Source organism: Lates calcarifer, linkage group LG6, assembly GCF_001640805.2.
Source record: "Lates calcarifer isolate ASB-BC8 linkage group LG6, TLL_Latcal_v3, whole genome shotgun sequence".
Taxonomy (NCBI): Eukaryota; Metazoa; Chordata; class Actinopteri; family Centropomidae; genus Lates; species Lates calcarifer.
In genome coordinates, this window is record NC_066838.1 from 3,121,441 (window position 1) to 3,138,519 (window position 17,079).

At 39.1% G+C, this 17,079-nt stretch overlaps 1 protein-coding gene across 1 annotated transcript in view; it reads left to right on the top strand.

Annotated features, from left to right (window-relative positions):
• The first annotated feature begins 266 nt into the window (after nucleotides 1-266).
• ntsr1 (neurotensin receptor 1 (high affinity)) overlaps nucleotides 267-17,079 on the top strand; it is a 47,536-nt gene continuing 30,723 nt past the window's right edge. The window contains exon 1 of the mRNA XM_018679123.2: nucleotides 267-1,441. Coding sequence (XP_018534639.1) covers nucleotides 773-1,441 — 669 coding nt within the window. The 5' untranslated portion in view covers nucleotides 267-772. The remainder of the gene's footprint in view (nucleotides 1,442-17,079) is intronic.

Consider the following 17,079-nt stretch of genomic DNA (forward strand, 5'->3'; position numbering starts at 1 on the left):
ACACATATACTCCATGGCTGAATTATGCCCACTAAAAGAATTGAAATGATATGTATAAACATAACATCAGTAACTTCTTTAGATGATCCACTGGCTGTTAAACTGTGTATAAAGCTTTGCGTGTTTGTGCCTCTCTCTCTCTCTCTCTCTGTGTGTGTGGGTGTGTGTGTATGTGTGTGTTAGAGAGAGGGAGGCAGACCTATTTTGCTACATTGCTCCTTACAGTGGCGGCTGTTGCGAAGTAACCAAGAGAGTGACATTTCCTCTCTGCCTGTCCAGTGATAATACTCCTCCACGCTGAGACTGGATCGTTAGCGCTGAAGACACAATCTTAACTGCAATCTTGAACACGATGTAATACACTGTAGTGAGATCTCCAGCTGTCGCCTAACATTATTTCTTTGCACTTCTGTGTCTGGGGAGGAGAGGAGGAAAAGAGAAGTCTGATGCACGCACCAGAGAGAGAGGGGGGGGGATCAGGGTCAAAACAAAAATAATCTAAGAAATCTAAAAAGGATGTGAAATATTCGATTTATTTTTGGTTTCCAAGGTGAAACATGAAGCGACAAAATACTCACTGAATGGATGACTGTGCGTCATCGCAGCAGCGCCAATAGCGAGCACGCCTCCTGTCAAATACTAAAGCTGCTCTCCTCCGAGTTCCAGAGGTGGAACCCGTTCTCTACTTGATGACCAAGTGGAAATCAACAAATGTCTGCTCAGTTTGAACAGTCATATTTTCTGTTTTTATGCTTTCTCACATAAAGGCGCAATGGATTTAAACTTCACCCTCTCGGGGCACGATTTGTCCGACTGGAGCGCGCTGGCGCAGAGACTCTTTGGGAATAACTCACTGTCTCCATTCGATAACAGCACTGCCGCTCCCAAAACGGACGAGGAAGACTTGGAAGTCAACACGGACGTTTACTCCAAGGTGATAGTTACTGTTATATACGCGGCTCTTTTCGCCGTGGGCTCTCTGGGGAACTCCATCACCCTGTACACGTTGCTGACCAAAAAGACTCTGCAGAACCTCCAGAGCACCGTGCACTACCACCTGGCCAGCCTCGCCGTGTCCGACCTACTGATCCTCGTCCTCTCCATGCCCATCGAGCTTTACAACTTCATCTGGTTCCACCACCCGTGGGTATTCGGGGATGCAGTGTGCAGGGGTTACTACTTTCTCCGGGACAGCTGCTCCTACGCCACCGCGCTAAACATCGCCAGCCTGAGCGTTGAACGTTACATGGCCATCTGCCACCCGTTTAAAGCCAAGAGCATCATGTCCCGCAGCCGCACCAAGAAGCTTATCAGCGCCATGTGGCTCGCGTCCTTTGCGCTCGCCATGCCGATGCTCTTCACCATGGGCCAGGTGATGCGTAAAGGCGAGAAGATATGTACCACCATCGTCTCCCCTGTCACCATGAAGACTGTTCTTCAGGTGGGTGTAAAAAAAAAGTGTCTTGTCGCTGGTTTGTGTAGAGGCTTTACGCACACGTTTTCCATCGCTGCCACATTTACGCACCGACACGAATTAAAGTTGAAAATGTTAATGAAAGCGTGAGGTTCATGTTGGGGTGATTTTTATTTTTTATTTATTTCTTTTACATGTACATACATGTGTGCCATATCGCTTGACAAACTATAGGGCTTTACGCGCGAATGTGTGTCCAAAATTCTACTAAATCTACTGATTTTCACTGGAAACTACAAAAAGAAACGAAATCATCATCACGTTAGTTTTATCAAGCTATTTAGGCTTTAATTCAGTATATCAAAACAAATGAACCTAGCGTTTTGTTAGTGAATTTCATTGCAAGTTCATTTCCTCGAGGAAATGAAGAAGGTAGATCTGCACCATCATCAACAACATGAGACTTGTTTCTGCCAAATCAATCACAAAAAGATGCTGAACACACAGGATATTGTCATTGTGATTACCAGTAGTTAATATCAGGAAGAAAAAAAACATTTGTTGCCGGAGCAAATCACTGAAATCATAGGAAAAAAGATCATAAACTGCTACAACAGAGTGTGCAAACTGCAGGGTGCTACAGGTGTGATGTTTTCAGTTCCGTTTTATATGAAGTGCATGCAGATTTGGACTATTAGTGATTAATCCATTAATTGAGTAGCATTAAATTTATTTGTATCTGGTGTGATCATCGAATGATCAATGGAGACATTTTCAGAAAAAAAGCTTTGGTGGTTCCAGCTCTTAAATGTGGGGATTTTTTGCCCTTTTTTTTGTTTGTTTTGTTTTCTTATAGTAAAGTGAATATCTTTGGGCTTTGGACTGTTTGTCAGAGAGCAGAGGTGAGGCTATCCATCTCATATTAAAAATTAGGAATACTCTTTGGTCACAACAGAGGATTGTTTGACAGCACCATTGATCTGAAAGTGCTTCCTCAAAGAGTCTTCTAACCATCTCGATAAAATATATATATACAGTATAAAATGTCTGATGGACAGCTCATAAAAAAAGTCATATGTTTCCTCAGTAGCAACTCCGCTTCCATATCGAAACAAAGAGGGTAGCCAAAAATAACATACCTCCATTCTCAGTTTGCACATTGTGAACCACAATCAACTGTTTTTTACTGCATTTGTTATAAATTTGGTTTATACTGACACCCCTTTAAACTGGCTTTCAACTTACTTTTCAACTTACTTGTATGGTTTGATATCTCTACTTTTAATCTAATTCATCTGTTTTCCTATTTATCATATCAAGGACGTGTAATTTCTTGCTGGCCATCTGGATTAGAAAAATACTTGCACCTTGAGAAAAGAGTTGTCACTGAGCAGCAGACTAAATTTTTTTTTTCATCCAGATGGTTCGGGGAGTCTTTGAAGACTCTGAAAATACTTTAAGAACAGACCTTCTAGGTATTTCAAAGAGGATATTTATTTTTCAAAAAATATGATGCTTTGAGCTGTGCAACCAGAACGTAATGATAATACATCCAGTAAGGGCACAAAATAGGGCTCCTTGGACTCTGGAAAATTGTGATGGGCAGTTTTATTTAACAATTTTCTCTCACTCTATTGACCAAATGAAGGATGGCTTAAACAAGAAAATAATTAGTAAAGAACATAATCATTAGTTGCAGCCTTATGGTAAGGGGACATGGGGCTCAAAGTAAAGAGGGTGAGTCATCTGCAAGTGTGTGGGCAAGAAACAAAGAGACAGATGCATATAATACTCAGCAGCCCACTCTAACAAAAAAGGCTATTTTTCATGGCTGTCCCCACTGTTCCCCAAGATAAATGGTATTGCTCTGCAGGTCGTGGGGTCGTATAAATGATTAGGTCAATCTCCCTGGCTTTGTTTACAATGCACATACTTGGCATCTCCAAGGCCAACAGTTCTTGGTGTTCTTGGTGTCAGTGATTTGCACTGTGAGAAATTGCAAATAATAATATGAAGTGTTCTGTGGCGTGAGACAAAAGCAAAAGGAGATGTGCCGTCAGCTGGTGTGTATCTGTGAATGTATGTTTTCAGCTTTTGTGTAATCATAATGATCAGCATCATCATGATCTTCTGCTGCAGCGTCCACAGTGACTGGTTTTACTCTCTCCTGCTTTTCAACATCACACTGATTTTTTTTCCTTATCTGTTTTTCTTGTCTCTTCTTTGTCCTTGCATGTCTCTCCTTTTTCTTTTACTGTTTTTTCTCTTCTATTCATCACTCCTGTGTGACAATAACTATCTGAAGCAGTGCCAAGGTTAACAATTCTTATCTTCTAATGCTTTCTTTGAGGATATTGGCAGTCATGAGCCAGGCTGCTGCAAATAGTCTGGAAACATTTTCCCACACCAGAGGTCCTACCCTATAGAAATCACATAAGACTTACTGTTATTTTTTCCACTTAATGTATAGACCAGAACAGTAAATATATTGGGACAGAATCTGGAGACTTTGTATGACGCACACTGACAAAGAGGAAACAATCAAATTGTTCCCATAACATTTTTTAAGTGTGTGTGTTTGTTTGTGAATATACTGTACAGTACATGTTTATTTGAAAGACAGAGCATAAGCTGGTTCTGGAGGTGACCCGCTGTTATGGAGGGTCCCCAAATAACTCTGGCTGTTTTGACAACAGGGTGACACTGAAGGGAGAGATGGTGTGTGTGTGTGTGTGTGTGTCTGTCTGTGTGTGTGAGAAAACTGAAATGAAGGGGAAAGATGAAGAGGTCAGAGAGAGAGGGAGGAGAAGTAGGGGGCCGATCATGTGTAGATTAAGACAAGGAGCATGGCGCTAACACTGTCTGGGTGAGGAGTTCAGTTCCCACTGCAGCTAGCTAGCAGTCTTTAATTCAACTGCAGTCCTATGCATAAAGCTGTACTCTAAATTGCACATATAAATAATGCAAAACATCTGCAAATTAACCTCTTAAAACCCTCAAAAAGCCAGTCTCTCCTGGGATGCAAAAATGTTATCATTTGAACCTTTTTCGAGTTCTTTCAGTTTTGACTGTGTGGTTATATGTTAGCGCAGCTTTACACTGACTGAATTACAAACAAAAGGGAAGGGTCTTCCCTCAGCAGGGGTAACAAGCCACAGCAACAGACCGTTGAGTTGCCCAACATGTGAATATGTTCCATTAATGTTAGGATCCACATCGTCTTCACACACAGTGGAAATTCAGTACGGCAGCTGCTCATATGCATCTTAGTTCTGCTGATAACGTAGTCTTTGCTCTTATGGATTATCAGCTATGAAGTGATTGACAACCATGGACCCACAAACCCTTGCATTTGTGTTTGCAGGATTTGAGCAAACTGAAAATGAAGTTAACTCACTGCAGTTGACAGTCAGTTCAGATATTTCCAGTACATTTACATTTTACATGCTGTGGGTTTGACTTGGTGCTGCTGTGTGCAATTACCTTGGCCTGTATTACCTGGGAGCTTGTTTGCGGTTGTTGTTGTTGAGTGGTCTCCTGCTGTGCAGGAGTCTCTGCTTAGGTAGCACAGGGTCATGTTGTTGCTGCATGTTGTTGCAGCAGGATGGGTTTAAACTGCAAAGTGACCAATTCATCCAGGGGAGAATGACTTTTACAATATTACTTTTCTGATAGGTTGAATTGTTGCTGTCATTGTGTGTTGCAAGCATCTTGACAACTGGGCAAATTATAAGCAATTCATATATCATTAGTATTGTTAGAAGTATCAGTAATTTTCCTTGAAACAATTTAATTCTTGCAAGAATAATCTAATTCTGTATTTGTAATGTTAGATTATTTAAAGTGCCACACTCAGGTCTGATAATTATGATTTAGTTTACACCTGTGGTGTCAGTAATGATAGGCCACAGTGCAAAATTTCTTTTAGGCTGTGCAAATAGTCTAACAAACACACAAGCATACACACAATGTAAAAACAGCTCTTTGACATGAAATGTCAGGCTTTCAAAATACCAGTTCTTATGCACAGGACCATAAAACCAGATAAACTTAAATAAAGATCTGTAACACTATAAGCCTGTTTGAAGCTTTAAAACATGCATGAGCTCTTTCATCATTTTATCCCTTTGGCACTGTGTGAGGTGTGTGAGGACCTTAGGCCTGCGACAGTGCAATCAAAAAGTGCATTTACAATTTCACTATGGAGAAAAAGAAGCACTGTGTCAAAGTCTGCGAGTATGTCTGTCAACAGGCCTAATGACCTCTTTTATATATATATATATATATATTGATGGTGACAGTAGAGAGAGACAGGAAACGGGGAGAGAGAGTAGGGGAGTGACACGCAGCAAAGGTCTTCCCGGATCTGGAGTCCAACCAGGGACCAGCCGCTCGGAGCACAGAGGCCCACGTGGCACGCACCCTACCCATTCGGCGATGGGATGCCCCCAGCCTAATGATCTCTTGTGACTAGATCATCACCAGTCACAAGAGCTGGATCTATGGCTGCAACCCCAAGACCAAAGAGCAGTCTTTGCATTGGAAGGCATCACAGGTCAAGAGCATTCTGAGGCATCTGTGGGAGGACATTCATCATTTGACCTGAACTGTGGCAATTGGGCACCCACTCGCAGCTCATTGAAAATGCAAAAAAGTTTTTTGGGCGCACCAATTCAATAGTTGCTCCCCACCCGTCCTGCTCAATGGATCTGGCTTCCTGTGACTTCTTCCTCTCCATAAATGAAATTCAAGCTGAAGGATCACTGTTTTGACATAGTGAGGGAGAGCCAGCATGAGTTGCAAATGGTACTTGAGGTGCTTACATAACAGGACTTCCAGAGAGCATTCCAAGTGTGGCAGGAGCACTGGAAGCAGTATATCACTGCACAAGGTGACTACTTTGAAGCAGATGGGATTGATGGGGATTCAGGTTTTTGTTTGTTATAAGTCAGTCTCTAAACTCTTTGACCAGACCTTGTATATAACCATGATCATGGTTCAAACTAGACATTCACAAGGTTTTATTAAATTGAGTTATACAGGCAAAGCTAAGTTATTCCCTAAGTGCTCCAAGATTGTGAGGCTGTGTTGCTGGGACAGACGACAATGTTGAAATGGAATATAATGTTACAGACTAATGACTCCTCCATTGTACTGGTTGACCAGACAGATTGCTGAAAAAAACACAAACAGCACTAAACAGCACCATGGATGGGAGACTGAGGGCTAACTCTGTAAACCCAGCGCCCCCACATTATATCCCGACATATACATAACATTAAGCCACATGTCCCTTTTCTATTTCTATTTCTGTCAAGCACTCAGAATAACAATCATTAAGGTCCACATGGATGTCCTGTGTGTGAAGCTGACTCACATTCAGAACTCAGTTTGAAGATGCTTCCAATAGCTCAGGTGAAATGATAACTGATGTGTGTGTGTGTGTTCTGTTAGACTAGTATGAGCTCAACTTTATGTTTGCTTGTTCAAGAGTGTGATATGCATGTTAATGCAGGTGTTTGTTCACCACCTGAATATTACCCAACTCTTTCCTGGTGACACATCAAACAGAGCTGGAAGAGGATATGACAGCCTCACCTGATGCTGTATTCTGGAGAAGTGTGCATTACTATCGATGACAGCCTCCACCTTCACAATCCAGGCTTTAGGCAGAACCATGGGGTTGATGTTCCTGCAAGAAAGAGTTAAATTCACGACCTCCCCATTATACATCAGGGTCTCTTGTTGAAACACAACATGGACAAATAGGATTGTACATATTTTGCCTTGATACTCTCTCTCAGTTCTCGATCAAAGGCATCTGTCCTGTGGATGGAGAGAGTTGGCCTCCAGCTGCCAGTAAAGAGAAATAGAGAGAACCATAAGGGGACCCATTTGTAAGGGCTCTATTATTAGTAGGTTTTCATTCAGATGCATTCATAAAGATCCCAAAATGGTCAGAAATAATCCTTCATTGTCGTAGTTTGTCATTTTCATAGAGGCATCTCGGCTCAATTACTTTCATTTTATTTGGATGAAGTCTTTAATTAATTCAATTAATTCACATTCTCATAACTCCAACGATCATTTTCAATATTGGTTACATTTTTAAAAATAATTTGTCCAATCTAATTTAGTAATGTAATTTCCAAATTAATTAAAATATGCTTTCATACTTCATTCTGTACCATTACCTGATGAGACTGAGGTCATGAGAATTGGTAGCCTTTATCTCCATCTCACAGCAGTGGCATTGTTGTCATAAACCCTTTGCCTGCTGCTGTTACACAGGACATGTCCCTACCAGTCACTGCATTTACCAAGGAGAGCAATGACTCATTTCACCACCTGCTATTGCCAGAAATTTTGGAAACATAGTGTTTAATGCAGCATAGGCCAGAAACGACAACAGATGTTGCTTACAGTAGCTAAAAAAAAAGTGTTGCACAGCAACTGAGTATTGACCAAAAAAATGAAAGCACTAGATTGAACGTCAATGAAACGAGTTGTTGACAAGCTCTGCTGATAAGCTCTATCCTAATAACTCTGCATGGTAATTAAATAAACATGTTGAAAACTTTAAACAACATCTCTGGGTGCCTGCTAAAACTCAGTGTTGTTTTACATGTATCTCTCTGATGTGACAGTCAGGACTCTTCTTCTAAACTTCCTTCTTGGCTACAGTAGATCCAGTCTCCCTCTGATTGTTTTCCTCTTCAAAGAAACCAGTGCAGACTTTGCTGGATCACAGGCAGAACAGAGCCTCTGTTATGTTTACATCCCCAGAACAGCAGTAGCTGAACTCAGTGACAAATGGAGCCTTGGCCTCACAGACAAAATCTGTACGAGCCTGCTGGAGAGCAACAGAGTGTATTCACTGAAGTAATGTGCTGCCTGGAAACCCCTCTGTTTATTAGATGTTTGATGACTTTTTTGAGGTACATAACTGCATAATGAAGGCACCTGATGACAACTGTTCTAACAAGATCACTGTCTAACATGATCACTGTCACACCAGTGTGCACATAAATACATTTTGATTCCTCACCTCACACTTGTTCACATAGTGGTGGTTGGCTATTTCTTTGCAATAGAATAGAGAAAGCCAGGTCTCTTCTAAATTTTACATGCAAGATTCTTTGTAAATTGCACTGCACATTTGGTGCAAGTTTGAGGGGAAAAAAATCACTGTCCTATAACGCGCTACTCCCAATGGAAAAGTGCTGTGGGTATATATTGCAGAAATACTCAAGTATCACAGCAGTCCGATTACAGGACAAATAAACACTTCATCAATCACAGTAAATCAGGCCTAAAGCCAGTAACGATGGGCGACATCTCATCTGTTCAGTGTCAGAAAGAATCTCCCTACAGTTGCTACGGGTATGCCAACATAGCTGGCTGCCATCTGTAGGAGCAGGAAGCCCTGATGCAGCCTGCATGAACGACCAAACCAATTATTGGTGCATTGTAAAGACCGCTTCATCATCATGAATCTAAAAATCTTAATGCAACATATAATGCAGTCAAATATTATGAATGATGATGATCAGATCTAATGTCAGGAATTAGAGGGTGTCTTCTTCAGGACATTTAAAGCAGTTGAACTCAAACAGTCAAATAACACAACACCCCATAAAACCATACTTATAAATTTAGTTTTTGTACAAATTTAAAAAGTAGAGATGTTACTTTGTGAGCTTTAAATGCTGGAGTCATTTTTTTTTTATCTTTGGACAAAGCCATTCCAGCTGTTTTCCCCCTGCTTCTAGTCTTTATGCTAAGCTAAGATAACTTCCTGCTGGCTGTTACCTCAGAGTTAATGGACAGACATAAGAGTGGAGAGTGAAAGCAAATTAGCAACTTTACCAAAATGTCAAACTATACTTAGAAAACAAAACACCTTAGTCCTAAAGGTGAAAAAAAAATTAGATGAGGCTAGTATTAGCCTCACCTCAGTTTGTCAAAAGCAGGTTAGATGAGTTTTCTAAATGAAATGTTTTACAAGCTAAGTCTGGTGTTATTATGCATTTCAGCTGTTGATCTGGGGGAAGAAATATATCACTACAATTTTACAGTGAGGGAAATCTTAATTTTTCAAAATGCTTAGGTTTACTGTAAGGTTACATTACATCACTACCTAATAGTGGCTCATAAGACTAGAAATATCCCTGCATCTGTCAACATACATACTTCACTGTGTTTTTTATTAGCAGTGTTTTTATTATTATTCTCATGCCTTCAACCTTTTATCTAAAGTTTGTTGATGCTGCTGGAACTGTGAATTTCCCGTGTGGATTAATAAAGTATCTATCTAATCTAATCTAATCATTCTGTGACCTGAAATCTAATTTAATCCGAGCATGTCCTTAGTATTTATTGTATGTATTGAATGTATGTAGTTCTCCTGCTTTGTGGATGTCAGAGATGACACTAGACAAGACCCAGGTGCATTTACATCAGTGATTGTTTCTGTATGCAATTATAAAACACCATGACACGTGGCATATAGCCTGTGTGGAGACTTTGGTCTAAACAGTGTCAGCATAATGCAAATATTTGGATTATTCCCAGCGGAAAGTGAGATAGATATTTATTTAGACATGAAGAACCGGGTCATGGCAATTATGGGAGCAGTGTGCCAGAGGAAGAGATAAATAGGCTCTCTACTGGAGCATGCAAACACTCACAGACTGCAGTTTGTTATTTAAGGCTCATAAATCTAATGAATTATTATATTAAATGGAACTAGGATTTCTTTCCATTTCATAGAGAATAGGAGAAAAACAAGGACATACAGCTCATTACTTTGGTTGTCACATTTGGGAAATTAATGTCACTATGGGCAATGAACAAGCTAAAATACTGCATTTGATTTTGAGTTTTCACTCATCAGCAGGTTAAAATGACATCGTCTGTGTTTTCAAAATCAGTCATACCTTCCTGTCCACCAGGTGCTCAGTCTCATTCTTTTCTTTCACACTTGTTGCTTTTCACCTCATCATCCCTGCCTCCACAGCTGCGTCTCACTGACTCATTAGTCTATGTATATACAGTTGAGGCAAATCCCAATTCCATTATTTTGATCATTCCTCGTTCCTGTCATGACCCAATGTAGTCTGCCATCACAAAGGTCGTTCCAGTGCTCTTATTTATGCCTTGAGGACCAAGGATTAGGGAGAGATCTTCAGGGAGGATACAGGAGATCAACCTTCACAGACCAACACACCCCTTTATCAGAAAGCTGTTAGTGATAGGACACAGCTGCAACTGATGAGTCTGCTTATACAGGGACAAATTACAGAACTCAGGTGCATTATTAACCCTACTGTTTAGATTTGATTTGTTTCTGGCTCACAAGTTATAAGATCTGTGTTCTGTGTATGATCTGATCAACAAAGGAATCACAAAACAACATTTATCAGAAAGATTTTACTTTCATGATCTGCCATGGATTTAATTATTGCCTGGAAGAGCAATAATGTTATGAAAGAAGAAACACTGTAATTATCTATTAGTGTCATTTCCATTCAGTCACATTTGACTCAAATTGTATTTTGAGGCAGGGAGTCTATAAAATTATGATTCATAATCTGGGTTATTAAATAATCATCTTGCTAATAGAATATCAATTAATGTAGCTGCAAATAATTAAAAAAAAACATTGCTGCCAGTAGAAACAGCTCGTGTACAGTGTCTGAACAGTGAAGTCCATGTACTACTGTATCTGTGGTTGGAGTGATCTGGTCACAGTATAAATGCAAAGTAAAGTTGTTGCATGCATCTGACAATGTTTGTCTAACATTTCATTTTGAGCAGAAACTCTCCCTTGCTTCTCAGTGGGGAGTTACAAGGATGCAAGTGAGGAAAACATGGACGCAATCAATGGGATTCAGATGCACCCTTGGTATTTTCCTCTTGTTACTTGTCATTTCTCTCTGCTTTTATCATTTCTTATTTCTCTTATCTTCACGACTCCAGTCTCTCCCAGTTTCAGAAGTGAGAGAGATGCAGGGAAAAGATGTGAGGAATGAGTATACAAACATATTTTGTGGAAGGAGACATGCTTTTGAATTAATCATCAGAGGCAACATTGCCACATCATTTCTTTTAAGGTGGCATTTGCTTCCATAAGATCTGTAAAAAAATAAAAAAAAAAATGATTTGAAAAAGTGGCAAAAGTCAGTTTACACACAACACTGTTGCAACATTTTGAAAAAACTGCTGATCCTGTTTTAGTATGAATCATGCGTTATCAGTTCCAACATGTCCTTCCCTGATTCACTTTATACTTGTGTTATTTACAGAGAAGGTCTGGTCTCTGGTCTTTGACCATTGCTGTTCCTCGTTCATAGTATTTTCTGCAACTAATTGCAGCCAATTGCAGAACAGACAATCTGCTTCCTGTTTACACTGACATGCGCATGTCATGTAATGTGATGTGCATTTTCAGGTGTGTTAGTATGGACACAGATTATTTCTGATAAGGAGCTAAAACACTCCTCTGCACAGAGATAGGTTAAATTTGAAATCACTGTCTGAAAATTAAAATGTATTAGTGGGGATGTACACAGAGTCATACATTTCCCATAATGCAACCTGATAGCATCTTTCATTCTACCTGCCCAAGAAATACCCACAACTCTTAAATCCACAGGTTTTCCATTATAAACATTAAGTCACAATAAATGTGTTTTATGTGTTTTACCTCTCACACACATTTTTAACTCTAATGTCTAATGTCTCTAATGTAAAGCTAAGCTGAAGTAGAAAATATGGAGGTATATGAAGGATGGAACTCAAATTGAGTGATAAAGAAACATGACTTCATTGATTTGGGATTTAACCTGCACTCTTTATATTACATCATCTTGTTGCACTGCTTTCTTCTTCAGTGGTATTCCAGCATCTAACTGGAGAACCTACATCATCAACTCTATCTTTGATACACCAACTCCTAATATTAAAATATAATATATAAAAGTAGTGGACTGAAACATGCATAAATTGCATGGTAACTTGACTAGTGGCTTGGTTATTTTCTGGCCCTTTGGAAAGCACCCTCCAGAGCCACAGATTTTATACAGCTGGACCAGAAGTGAAACTCATGTGGCCTTGTGTAAAATGTTAGCCATGTAAACAACAGCTTGTAGCAGTTTGTAACTCATAAAAAAGGAACAAAACACTGAGATGTCCAGAGGCTGGCTTATTTCACATCAGCATTCTTATTGGTAGTGTGAATGCAAACAGAGAAAAAGGTCGTTCTTGCTGGAGCTCCCCAGTGAGCAGTTCCAGGGAGTCCCCAGAAGTGTTTGGTCCAAAAACACTTAATGACAGCCCTGTTACACTGAGGACGCTCAGTAACCCAGGACCCTGGAACTGACATGAAGATGGAATGCAGCCATGGCTAATGCTATTAATTTGACAAGTCAGATCTGTATGGCTAAATACCATGCTTCCCTCACTGTTTTCCTCATGCCTCAGTTCCTCCTACTGAGAAGAGAGGGAGAGATGCAGAAAACATTTGGAGGGAGAGGACTTGAAACATATTTTTTGGGAACTGAGATCTCCTGAACAGTGGTTTGAAGAAAAAGAAAGAGACACAGCTGGATCACTTGGTGTTCACAGCTGTGGAGTGCCTCTTGATGCCTTCTCTCTGCCTTTTTATTGTTGAGATAATGTCATGCCCTGCCCAAGTAATAATAAGCGCGCATAGTAAACCACTTCCAGTCCTATGTTTTCTTTACTAATGTCATCCCACATGACAAAACAAAATGTGAAATATTCGTCTCTGCATATTTTCTCTGAAAATATATTTTTACAAACATCTGTGTAGTCACACACACAAAAACGGTAATCTGTGTTCATAGTTTTTTTTTTTGTTGTTGTTGTTTTTTACTAAAATACGGATCTACTCTTTATGATTTGTGTTTGCATTTATTATTATATTATTTTTGTTTTAATACAGCTAAGATGTTATTAGGATTCTCAGAATTTGTAGAAATGTAGTAGCCTAAAAGTTTTAGAGATTTGCTGTAAATGTATCTCACTGTTACGGCCCAGGAGACATATATACTAAATGACAAAGTAATTTGTCTATAATGAAATTATCATTTCATTATGTGGATGTTGAGCTGTAAAAAACAAGGTCTATCATACAGTATTATCGAAAAGAAAAACCACTTTGATGAGTGATAAAAGTCATTTGTTAACCCTACAATTAACACAGACACTTTTTAACAGTGGATCAAAAACAAAAAAAACTAAACTATTAACTATTAACTAAATATTGGGAATACAGGCCTGGTTACACTATAAGGTGGCACAGAGAAATTACTCCACGGATTTTCATGAAATATTTCACTCTTTGAGCATACCAAAAAGCTGCAATGTCCAATCACTAACAGATTTCCAATTAAGATTTTTGTGAAGGATGGTCTCTTGTATCTTTGCTCCTTGATCCTCTAAGCTAATATAAGGGCATTGGAGCATCCTTCACGATGGCGGACCAGATTAATTCTCGGGTTATAGCAAGAAAGACAGAGTGTGGCGTGATCAAAAAAGGAAACTTAATTGTAGCCAAAGGTTTGGGTTTAGAGAGGAAATATAGGTATTGCCATACCAGGTGTTTATTGAAAATATTCCATTTGTAAGATTTAAGAAGTCTGTAATTAACAAGGCCCAAAACCAGAAATACACTTAATTAGTTAATTATTTTCCTCATGATTAGTCAGCTTACTACAATTTCCTCAATTTGGTGTCTTTCTCAGCAAAAAGATCCAGTAAGATATTACTGATTGCACTTCAGCTTGGACTGTGTTTCCCGGAGCAATGTTTTCTAAAGATGTTGTGATGTATCCATTTTAGACATGTTTTTTAATAGAGCAACATTGCTATTTGTATTGAGAGAGAGAGACTACCTGCTGTCACTTCAACTGAAGCAGTGTAGTAGACTTTTCAAGGATTCTCATGAGAATGAGAGAGAGGTTCTGAGTGAACATGTCAGTCAGAGTTTAATTTAATGTTTCTCTGCGGACTGGGGTTAAATTGCCTTTCTGTGTGTTTTCCTGTCTCTGTTCAAATTAAATAGAAAGGTGAGGAGTACAGCTGTTTCACTGCCTCGCATTTGTCATTATGTGTACAAAGAAGACAGTGAGAAAGAGACAATATTTGAGAGAAAATATTTGATATAACCATGGTGATCTTGTATAAAAGTGTTCAGATACTATTATATGTGAAGCAAGGACAGACAACATTCTGACCGCACAGCATGTCCTTTGGGCCAAATGACTGCCTTCACTAAAATTATATTATTGTGCAATGGCATTGAGTCCAGAGACCATGTGACGGAATGAAAAAATATGTGGTTTCAGATTAAACAACACACAATATGAGGGTCTGGTAAACAACATCAATTATATAAATGGCAGTTTAATTGAATATGACTCTAGAGGAAGAAAAATTGAATTATATTTTTGGACTGAATTTTCATCTCTCTCATTTTTCTATGGCAGAAACAAAGTAATAAATGGTTTAACAATGGCAGGAAGAGCTTGTGTGAGTGTGTGAGAGTGTATTTAAAAAATGCTGGTTAGTTTGTTTCATTTGTACAAATATAGATATAGATATTGCACTGCCACCAAATGAGTTCACTGTAGTTCTTTGTCTATAAATTAAGTAACACAATGAAAAATTGACTGGTATGCACTTGAATATAAATAAAAAACCTGCTCACATTCTCAGGAGGATAATGATACCAGCATGTTTTCTGGATCCCAATAGAATCTCAGAACAGTTCTAAGTTATATCTACTGGGTTTTTAAAGCTCTTTACAAGTCACATGGGCTAGAAATGACAATGACAACACACATTACCTTACACAAAGTTCACTCTGTGCTGTGATTGTATAAACAGGACAAATATTGACACTTAACCAGCACATAGAATAATTAACAACAAAGTTACATTTGATTTTTTTATCTTGATACTAATGACAAATGATGATTTGTGACTCCAGTTGTCTAGCTGACTCTGGTGATCTCAGAGTAAATTCAGCTGATACATCTACAAGAAGTGCAGACTGAAAAAAGATTCTGCACTTTGATCTTCACTTTTGATTTGGCCATGTATAATCTCTGGTTACAAGAGGTAAAGCTAGCTGAAAAATGTATGGATTCTAGTAGCTAATGCTTGACCTGAGACCCTGTGTATCCATTGTGCTTCCCATTTGAAAGTATATAATTCCTTTTAAACCCTTTCATGCATGAATTATGAAATCCTCAGTCCATATTTTTCTCTCAAGTGTTTGTATTCTTCTTTAGGCATTAAAAAAAGCTCCTAATATAAAATCAATACTTGGACAATTTTAACCATGGTATTATTCCTTAGATGTTACTTGATGTTACCTTTTTTTTTTCTTTGAAGGATTGGCAAGATATTCCTGAGCTGCTCAGCATTTCTGGCCATCCGTCGGCCATCTTGGTTTTGAGTAATTTGTGTTAGACTTGAATGACTGGCCAGTGGGTAGAAGTGTATGGAACAACACTCTAGTGTCCAATGTGGTGGCTGATGTGCAACTTTACCATCAAAACCCAGACAAGCTGTGGCCCTGACCTTGTAGCTCACCTAGTATTCACAGACCATTGAAATAAATTCTAGCTGATAGATAAAATTTAATGCTGCCTTATTTACACAGACAGTTCACAGGCATGAAAGTAAGTCTGTTAACACCAACCAAACATCCACTGTCTCCCATGGGACTGATCAAACTGATCTAAGGTGAAAGCTGACCTGAGCAGGTGAAACATCTAAAGCAGCTAAAGCAGGTGTGAAGCACAGTGATCAAAACACACTGTACAAGAGGCAGGTGGAGTTTTGGCCTTTTTGTCAGTGTACGGTGCATGATGCATTCACATCTGTTTTTCTGTCTGTATGTATGTATGTATAAAGTAAATTAGCATATATGCCAGCTAACAACTGAGTGCAATATCAACCTGACTAAACAGTGAAAGCAAAGCACACACAAGGAAACACAAACAAATATAAAGGTTTGTCTTGTCCTTGTCTCACTCTTCCAAAGTGAAAAGACTGAAAGTGCACCCAACAAAAAGTTTAGTAAAATCTGCAGGGCATGAAGGCCGAGGCAAGAAATGGTTGCAAACGTTTAACGGCTGTTTCCTCTCATCTCCTTTATTTGTTTGGTCTAGTGCTGTATCATTAAAGTTGGTATAAAGCAAATTCAGAGATGTGTCTCTAAACACGTTATTTATATTGGAAAATAGTTCTTGAAAACATGTAAAGTCTGTGGTACTGCATTGTGGAGTTTTACAGTTTTTCATCAGTTTTATTCTGAGGATTTTATGGGCAGGTCTGAAACGTTGGCTCGATGATGCCCTGGAGCCACCACTCAGCATAACCCCGCCCCTAACACTGTAACCGTTATAAATAGCAGAGCTGCATTAGCATCAGTGCTTCTTCTTTTCCACTATTACAGGCTTTGTAGCTAGCTATGCTGTTGTGCTACATCCTCCCTGGCTGCCAGAGTTTGCAGAACAGCTCGGTCATCACCTTATTTAACTTTTTAGAGGCTATTTTTTTAGGCGTTAATTTTCAGGCATTAAGAGGAGGCTGATTAATTTTGTGAAGAACCGCAGTTAGTTTTAGAA